The sequence below is a fragment of the Pithys albifrons genome, chromosome 9 (genome assembly GCF_047495875.1).
Source record: "Pithys albifrons albifrons isolate INPA30051 chromosome 9, PitAlb_v1, whole genome shotgun sequence".
Taxonomy (NCBI): Eukaryota; Metazoa; Chordata; class Aves; order Passeriformes; family Thamnophilidae; genus Pithys; species Pithys albifrons.
This window is the reverse complement of record NC_092466.1, coordinates 31,329,532-31,338,917: the sequence shown is the minus strand read 5'-3', so window position 1 is coordinate 31,338,917 and position 9,386 is coordinate 31,329,532. Positions and strand designations below refer to the sequence as shown.

The 9,386-nt window shown below is 38.2% G+C and overlaps 1 protein-coding gene across 2 annotated transcripts in view; it reads right to left on the bottom strand.

The window, feature by feature from the left end:
• Positions 1-3,017: 3,017 nt before the first annotated feature.
• CABCOCO1 (ciliary associated calcium binding coiled-coil 1) overlaps positions 3,018-9,386 on the bottom strand; it is a 50,752-nt gene continuing 44,383 nt past the window's right edge. Inside the window, exons 6-9 of one of the 2 annotated variants that reach the window (XM_071563603.1) lie at positions 6,865-6,933; positions 6,351-6,491; positions 3,772-3,862; positions 3,018-3,417 (exon numbers count right to left, since the gene is read on the bottom strand). In XM_071563603.1, the coding sequence (XP_071419704.1) occupies positions 3,821-3,862; positions 6,351-6,491; positions 6,865-6,933 (252 nt within the window). In that variant the 3' untranslated portion in view covers positions 3,018-3,417; positions 3,772-3,820. Of the gene's footprint in view, positions 3,863-6,350; positions 6,492-6,864; positions 6,934-9,386 lie in introns of both variants that reach the window. The other variant, XM_071563604.1, reaches the window with a different exon arrangement.

Here is a 9,386-nt window from a genome sequence, read left to right as displayed (position 1 = left end):
AAATACATTCCAAATACACAGAACTCCCATCAGGCTCAGGCAGCCCCGTGAGTGCAGAATTCTGCATGAAGAACCCCCCCATTCAATGCACTCTCTGTTGAGTCAGGGGCAGCACAGGCTTTAAAGCAGCACCACTATGCTGTAAAGCAGTCCACTATGTAAAATGTCAGGTTGTTTCTACCCTGGAAATATTTTACATTCCGTTCTTTCTGCAGCATTACTAATTCCATGTCCTGTTTAATGCTCTGCATCTGAATGGGACTCTCAATTACATGAGTCACTGCAACTATCCTTTGATTATTATTTTTTTGGTACACGTGATCTGAATCCTCAGCTGCTGGAGCCCAGAGCTTGCTCTGCACACTCAGTGCCACAACAAAATGCTACATTCAGTTTTGAGTTGCTCATGGTAAGCAGCACTGCTGTCACCTTCTTGTGAAGGGAGGTGGAGAAGTAGAGGTTCTCCAGAGGCTGTTCAGGTAAGGAGAGCATGTACACCTGGATGGATGTGTTTGGGTGGCCAGCTCAGCCACTGCTGAAGAGCCCAATTTAACACAGGCCAATGCTGACTTTGCCCACATTTTGTGGTCAGGTTGGCAGTGTAAGTTATTGAAGAAAATGTCTTTTTCTCACTTGCAAAAAGCTGAATTTGAAGCCTACACACAGTGGCTTTTCTGGGAAAGCCAATTTTCTAGGAATGCCAGTTACAATTTTAGGAAGGAAACAATGTGGTAATTTTCAAATTCAAATCAAGTTTTGGCACAGAAGAAAAGAAGCAAGGTTTGAGAAGAAAAGGTCATGACAAAACACTATGAAAGAGGTAAAAAATTGTTTTCTCTTTTTGTCTCCTTTTCCATCACTTTCAAGCCAGCTACTTACTAGAAAACCTGCTTTCCATCTAAACTTCCATCAGTCTGTCAGTATAATGTAGGAAGGCATTGCCTGAAAATAGAGCTTTTCTTTTACTAGGGGATAATTACTAGTTGTTCACTGTCTCATTATAAAATGCTAGTAAAGACCAGGATTTTGCCATGAAGATGCTAAAAAGCATCAATATTATATCATATAGGAGAAAATATTGTGTTTCATCTGTCCTCTGACCCTGGAAAATCACCACTCCTCTGGCAGAGCAGGTAGAACATGACACCTCTTCCCTTCATTTCTACACGGTCTGATTTAAATTGAGAGCTCTGTAGGGTGGGAACCCATTAGGAAACATGCTATGTATGTGCATAGAGAACTTTGTTACATCAACAGTGTGGCAAAAAAAAAATATCCAAAGATTGTTGTACCAAAGCCTCAGCTGTAGGTCCCAGGAATGACAGCATAATTATTTTTAGAGATGACTATAGCAGTAACTCAACATGACATGAGAGGCTGGAGAAACAGCAAGCCTGATTTAAACCAATGGAAAAGCCAGGAATGCAGAATGGAGAGTATTCTTAATGCACCATATTGCATCTGAACATTTTGTTCCTACCCATCTATCCAAAGCATGACGTTTTGCATTTCATATTAACATTCTGAAGACATTAGAGTCTTCAATTCAATGTTCATATGCTGTGTCAGAACATGCACTCTGACTGCTTAGAGAGATGCTATGTCTACTCTCTACTCATCTTCCCTCCTTCAGCCTCCTAACCATCCTTCTTCCCACTTCCCAAATTCCCAGGGGCTATTTTTTATTGGTAACATTATTTAGTTCAGCAGAAAGATGGTTACAAATACAGTTTGTGGGATTTGGACTTCACTTTGGATTTCTGCACTACCTCAGCTGTTATGCATATGTACTGACTGCTAACAAATCATCACAGTATTACTTGATGTTCATATACAATTTCTCATCTTCAAAGCACTTTAAAATTTCCCAGAGGTTCTACAAAATCTGGGAGAGAAAGAGAGAAAGAGCTATGGGCAAAAGCCTTTCTTTAGCATTAGTCTTAACATAAATCACAGCTAGTCCCTTTCTGCTCAGAGCTACAGCAGGAATGTTGCAGTCCTCAGATTTAGGTCTGAAGTGCTAAACAATGCTAAATTGCCAATAACACATTTTCACTAAGAAGTATTTAAAATACTCTTTGTCATATGGACAGCTCTCTTCAAAAGTTCTGTTCTCACCTTTGAGTTCAAAACCAGGGAAATGGTGACATTAGCATAGTGTGCAGGGAGATGGATTTATGTATCAAACCAAAGGACATTTTGATTTCAGAAAGTTTTGATAACAAAAAAATATTGCTATTTTATAGCAATAAAACAAAAAAAGAACATAGCCAGGAATCAAAATATTTTTTTAAAGGTGAAACTAATAATGCTTCAGGAATTCCTTCAGTGTTAAAAGCAGAACAGTTAGCTTTTAATTGCTGAAAGGAAGCTCTCACGAATTTGCTGGCCAGCACTGGAAAGAGCAATCAAGAAAACTTGGAAGTGAACTATTACAGACCTTACTTCTCCTTATCTCCTACAGGAGGACTAATCTCTCTCAGCACATGAGACTCTGTCCACTTCAAACACTGACCCATTGCTTTACAAGAGCTTCATGCCCACATGTGGCTCACACTCTGTAGAGCACACCCAGGCTGCTGGTGCCCAGCACAGCTCCTCGGTGCTGCCTTCCCACTTCCCGCTGACCAGCTCATGGCAACGACCCTTCCAGCTGCACTCTCAGCCCCACACCTGCTGGGAGCAGCCCCTGCAAGTCAGGCACCACCAAACCAGACCTTGCAGGAAAAATGTTACAAGCTATTTTTTCTCTTTTGACTGGGCTGAGTCAGGTTTGCCAATTTTTTTGCATTTACCACCATCAAAAATGGGGATGAAATGAAACAAACCCTAACTTTTTACTTAGGGAGACAAATATGAAAATGTAATGAATAAAACACTCTATTTCTCAAATATTCCACTAAACATGTAATCCAATCCAGTCTTTACACTTCAAAGCATGACTTGTACTTCACATGCTTTCTAGGGCACAGAGTTCTGTGACACAATAAATACAGGCTACAGTTTTGAAACAGAGATGTTAAACCAGTTCTTCTGAGGTCATTTATTTGGTTGAATTCCTTTTGAGTATGAAACATTTCTCTAATGTCTGACAAAATATGGAAACATTCTCAGATGAAAGGTTACATGCATTCCAGAAAAAAAATCCACCGAAATCTAAGGAACTCTTCATGGGAATACTGAAGTGAAAACTCTTTATTTATGCAATTTTAATATGGTGGAAAGAAAGAAGTGTAAGCTATTAAATTTGTTCTAAAGCTTAGGAAGCAAATTAAAATGAAATAACATACATATTATTAACGAATAGCTACAGTGAAAAGTGTGTAATTACATGTTAATTAAATTCTCTCCTTATTATATCTGCCGAGCCTCAAAATGATGTTTCCTCTCTATGTATTCTCCTTGCAGCAACATTTCCTGAAAAAAACCATAGGTGTAAAGCAGAAACTGTTAAATATTTCACAACTGGAAGAAGGAAAGACAATGAAACTGCCGCGATATTTTTTTTTAAGTTAGGATTTCTATTCAGAAATAAACTGAACTTCAACATGTTTTAATTATGTATCCTTCTGTTTATAATCTTTAGCTTAAGTCCAAACTAAACAATGACGCTGTCAGAATTCAGTAAATTTGACAAACAGCGATGAACTCCTTCTAGGTAAATGTTAACAGAACCACTTTCCTTTATACAGAAATAATTATGTTCAGGCAGGGAGCCAGCTCTGTGCACACCATCCCCTACTGCCCAATTCCTGTAAAATCCAGCATCACCTTTCTTATCTGGCTGTTTAGGAGTTTTTAATTTTTCTGTTCTCCGAGTCTAAGCTTCTTCCTGCGTTCGCAGCTTTTCATTCATGTCTGCCTGTAAAGAAAATCAGAAGGAAGAATTGGTTATGATGGAGCTATCTTAGGCTGCACATTGTCTTTGTGGCTTTGACTCACTGTAGTGCAGCAAGACAGACATTATCCTACACACCTTCCTGTTTTGCAGACATGGTGGTGTTCCAGCCTGTACTTATGTGATAACATGTTATCATATTGCTGTGCACGACTCCCATGCATGGCATGGCTGCCACGAGCAGGAAGTGAGCTGGGACAGCCATTCCTCATGTAACCTTGTCTTGGGAGATAGGATAATTTGCCTGCACTCTCAGACAGTCTTTACCAACAGGCACCAAATCAGAAAAATTGCTTTGGGATTTGGTTGTTGCCACTGTTTTCCTTTGCTGCAGATGCTTGTTCTCTAGTGTAATGTGTTTTATTGAAACATTGCTGGAATTAGAAAGCATTACTGAAAATGAACAATAAAAACCCATATTTCTGTGATGCTGCTTGTCTGTCTTAATTATAAGCACAATTATGAATGTGTATCTCATTCTAGAAACCCAGACTGCTGCAGACATTGAGTGTTTAATTTGCAATGTAACATTAGGGGAGAAGGTACAAGGGCTGGGACGTATTTTAGTGAAACCTTTGGCAGTGATAACGCGTAGCAATCTCTGATTCTATGGCATTTGGAAAAAGGACCACAAATATTGAGGGTTTATGGGTCATTTACGTATATTTCTCATTGTTAGCTTTAATTACTTAAAAAGCACAAGAGAAATGGAAGGAGTGCAACGACAGTATTTTTAAATCACAGAATTTTGCTCAAACAAGTGGAACAGGCTCAGATGTCCTTTATAGACTCTACACAAACTATTCCAGAACTCAGAGTTGCATTTTTAATGGAATTCAGGTAATTTTGATAAAGCAAATAGATTTGTCCCAGAAAGACTTGACATTTTAGGAACTTTGTGGCTTGTCAGTCCTGGAAATCCCTATTAGAGCTGTTCTACAATCTATCAATGGATAACCACAACTAAAATGTTTTCAGTTCTCAGTGGCTCAGATTGGAACCAAAAGGCTGGAGCTTCTCTTTCAATTTTGTACCTTTGCAGATGGCCTTCCCCACAATCAATTCAACCTCAAGGATCAACAAATAAGTCCTCACCCCTTCACATTATGTATGTACTTAGTTGCTTTGGTGTGGGACACTGATCATCCAGGCTAATCTTCTATTCTGCTTCACAATGGTTGCTGCTGAGATCACTGAGTGCCAGCACTGTCACACCACACTAAAAGTTATTTTCTAGACTCAATTACAGCAATAGCTGCCTTGTTAATGCATATGTTAAGACATAGTGCAGATTGTGCAATCACAGCTCATACATAACAAAAAAAATGGTATGAGTTTGATCATGAATCAGGTAAAAATCTAATTATAAGATGACTTCAGAGGTCAAGAAACTGAGAAAACAGGTGAAAAAGATACACTGGTGAAAGACTTAAAAACTGAAGGGAAATTATTCTCTGTTCACATACCCACAGTTGCAAAAGAAGAAAAAACATGAAGCATTTTTCTCATCTGTATAGTTTTTGCAAAGAAAAAACACTTTTAGCACTAATACTAAGCATCAGACCAACTGAAAAGTAGGAATTTAATATTTTTCTATAGGTAGGGACAGGAATAAGACAACAAAGGCCAGAGATTCCCTTCTGTTTCTAAAGACATGTTGAAATGGAATATGAAATCAAACAGATTTTTTTAATTTATATTCTCCATTCATGCATGTAAAGGAATTTATCAATATCACACTATTTTCAGAAAATATTACATATTTATTAAACTTCTGCTTGGTCAATGGTGTCTAACCTGCTGTATCTAAAGTTCAAAGTGCTACTGGGTTGTTGCAAACAAGATCAGATTCCAGCAGTTCCTTGGTGGAACTCTGTCCTCGCTGGTTTGCTTTCAGTAATTACTCATTTAAGTCCAGTGTCAATAACTTCCTTTCTACAGAAAGAAATCATGGACTCCTCAGGGTCTGTAGCCCAAAACACACTGACACCTGATCTGCTCTACTGAGGCAGCTCTTGCGTAGTCACACACTGACCAAACAAAGCCTGGAATTGGCATAAAGGTGTCACTTCTCACACAGATTGAAGGACACGCAACACAGATGCATCTAACAATTTATATTAAACACACTTTGCATACACTTCACCACAGCAGCTGGTCCTGAACCCCTGAGAAGGAATTTTATCGCTGACATCACCAAGAGCAGGATTTGGCCTGTTTTCTGACACATAGTAATGCTGAAGATATATGTTGTCACATTACTGAATATTTTTTATCTTATCACATGTAAGCTGACTAAACTAGGAGTTATTTATAGAGGCTAATTCACATTTTTACAGCATATGGATGTGCTTTTTGCCAGCTTTAGCACGAATACAGTTTATATTCATTAAGTCTGAGCTAGCTAATTAACCATAGACAGAATTAGTGAATAGCTTTCTAGTAATAGTACCTCAAGGTTGCCAATAATTTCATTTGGGATTTCACACTCTGCAGACTTCTGATCTTCAGCAGTGACACCAGCCACAGTATCTGCCTTGGAGGACTCTGCCTCTGGACAGGGCTCTCCCAGGTAATCCTCCTGCTCAGACCCCTGCCAGCACCAGTCACAGGAAACACATGAGTTAGAACGTCCTCCTGCCCTCCACGAGACCAAACAGCACCAGCCAAAGGCATGGAGCTGCTTTTGGGAAGTGCTGCTCTGACAGGGACCATCAGTGTCTGTCTTGCACTGCCCAGGTTGGCACAGAGGTCCTGAGGCAATGGGGCAAGAGCCCAGAGGTGATAACTCAAATAAATGTCCTCTCCTGACCAATTAATGCATTAAGAGTAATTTCATTCAATCTTAGAAGAGAATTCATGTTATAGTCGTGAGAATAAATGTCATCAGTGACTGAGCTCCAATGGGAATTTGTAGGAAAAATAGCTCACAAAAACCCCAAAATAAAAGGAACAAAACTCCATACCTGAGATTCTGTCACTGCAGTTGAGGAGGGAACTGCAGGTTGGTCAAGTTCAGTCACATGCTCCTGGTTCTAGGAATAAAAAAAAAAAAAGAAAAAAGAAAAAGAGCAATTCAGGTTTAATTATTGCTCAGAGGTTTCTTGCAGATTTTTTAAAATGGAAATGAAACGGTTAGCAAACAACATAAAACAATACCTTTTCTGTTACTATGCAGGTGCTCAGAACTGGAAAGCATTCTGAAAATGATTATAGATCAGCTTTAATTTCTAGCTGCATCTCAAGGGGCGCTCTTTATAATACTTGGAAAGAACAGATGATTTTCATAATTTCATAACACTACAGCTTCTTACTCATGTGGATAATTACGTTTAGCAAACACAGTGCTTAGGTAACGTGCTGCCTTCCCAAAGCAAATTTGTCACCTCTGAGCAGGGATCTTATTGCAGTTTGAAATAGCAGGGTGGTATCAAAGGAGTCAGTTGGAGTAAAGTTGTAGTGACACTGCATCAAATAAGGCCCTAAGAAAAGTATTTTAATAGGTGATGATAATGTAAGAGTTGCTAATGGTCCAAGTTTTGCTGCTTCATTGACTTGCTCCTTTGCTGTTGAACATGAGCACCCCATTGGTACTGTGCTGGGGTGGGAGCTGCAGCTCCAGGAATGCTCCAGGGGATGGTGAAGAACCCAGCCCATGCTCAGACTCTCAGCAGTGACACAGAAGGCAGCCCTGAGTCCTCTAAAGGGACAAAGTTTGGTGTCCTATTTAAAAAACAAACGGATGACAGAGAACATATGTGCCAAATAGGGCGAAAAAAGACATTTCTGAACAAGCAAGGAAGAGGGTATAACACTGAAATTGTATGTTGGGGCCTCTGCAAGGGGAAGTGCCCATCGAGAATATGAGGCAGATGTTCCAGTTCTGAGTCAGCGATTACAAACAGGATTTTGCTTGGATGGTGTAAGTAAACGACATTAATTCACATCAGGGTAATTGCAGCTCCCATAAATTAATTTTCTCATGCTTTTGAAATCATGGCTAGGTTGATATTAAGTTTATTTAGTTACTTGCTGCAGTTAAACATGCTGAAAATATTAAAGATTCTAGACATCTACAGAAGTGATAGCAAAAATTGAAAATAAAAAGTCAGACCTAGTCACATTACTACATTAAAAATCTCTTTTGTAGTCCTAAAAGCTTTTCAGAACTTCTGTTTGGACTCTGTCCCTATCTTTAAGATTCCCTGTCATGCGTGAGCTTGCTAAAGAAGGCAGACAGTATTAGCCTATGTTTATAGGAACCCAAAAAGCTGACAGAAAGATTTGCAGATTTACAAGTGAGGAGAAAAACAGATTTATAGAAACATTTTCCTCTATTGCTTGTAATTCAAATTTTCAGCACTGCGTTAGTGCCTACAGACTCACAAAAGAAAAAGCCAGAGAGTTTGGGTTTTCCATCAAAATGAATAAGCTGAGCTAAATTTTGCTAAAATAAAAAGACACTGTTTTCAAATTCTATTTTTTTTAAACCAGAGGTCTTCTGTTGTAGCAATTATATCCATTTTCTCTGATTTCTTACCTTATATTTTCTTATTAAAAATATTAGCTGAACTGCATGAGAATTCACAATTACTTTCTGCTTCCTTAAAACAGTATTTTTCGGTTAGTTAGTTACCTATTCACTCAAAATATTTTCTTTATTTAGGTTAAATCATAGGTCCATTTATTCCCTCTGGTCTAAGTTTAAAAAGATAAAACAATGTAAAAAAATAGACCCAGTTTTTAGAATGAGTTCCAAGCTGATCAAATACATTTTGGTATCATGGATAAGATTTTCAGAGGTTCTGTTTTTGTAGAATAATATTTTTACTTCACTGCGTCTTTTTACAGAGCACCATTCTTTACTCATCTGTTCCATGTCTAATAATAACTCTTGGATCATTAAGAAATAACTAAATTACAGCAGAACTAGTCTCTTTAATGAGCCATAATAGTCTCAGCATTCAGCCAAAAGTTTTTTTAAAAGACTGTGAAACTTCAATGTAGAATATGAAGCATTTTGTTTAGTAATAACAAGTTTATGAGCAGCACTACAGTTTACAGCCAAAATATAGTGACCTAAAAATGCCATTCTGCATTGCTCCTTCTTATACATTGTGTCCTTAACAAGTCCAGGGGAAAATTAGAACGAATGAATTGTGGTGAGAGCCTGAAGCCAACAAATGTATTTAAATGAATCCTTCTGATGCAATACTTTCCTTTAAAAAATACAATTAAGTCTTTGTGTTTCCTTTGAACAAAACCTCATGTTTAATAGCACCAATGGCTCTGTAGTAAAATCTATTTAAAAACAGAGGAGACACAGTAAGTTTTATACAGTTAACAGTGGCTTTAAAAAAATGTTGCCGGTTTCTGAAGTCTGAGTAAATTTATGGTGAATTACTTCCACTGACCTACATTAAAAACTTCATCCTCCTTTTTTTAATTCCTGAAGATTTGTCATTATGTGAGCATTATTCACTATGAC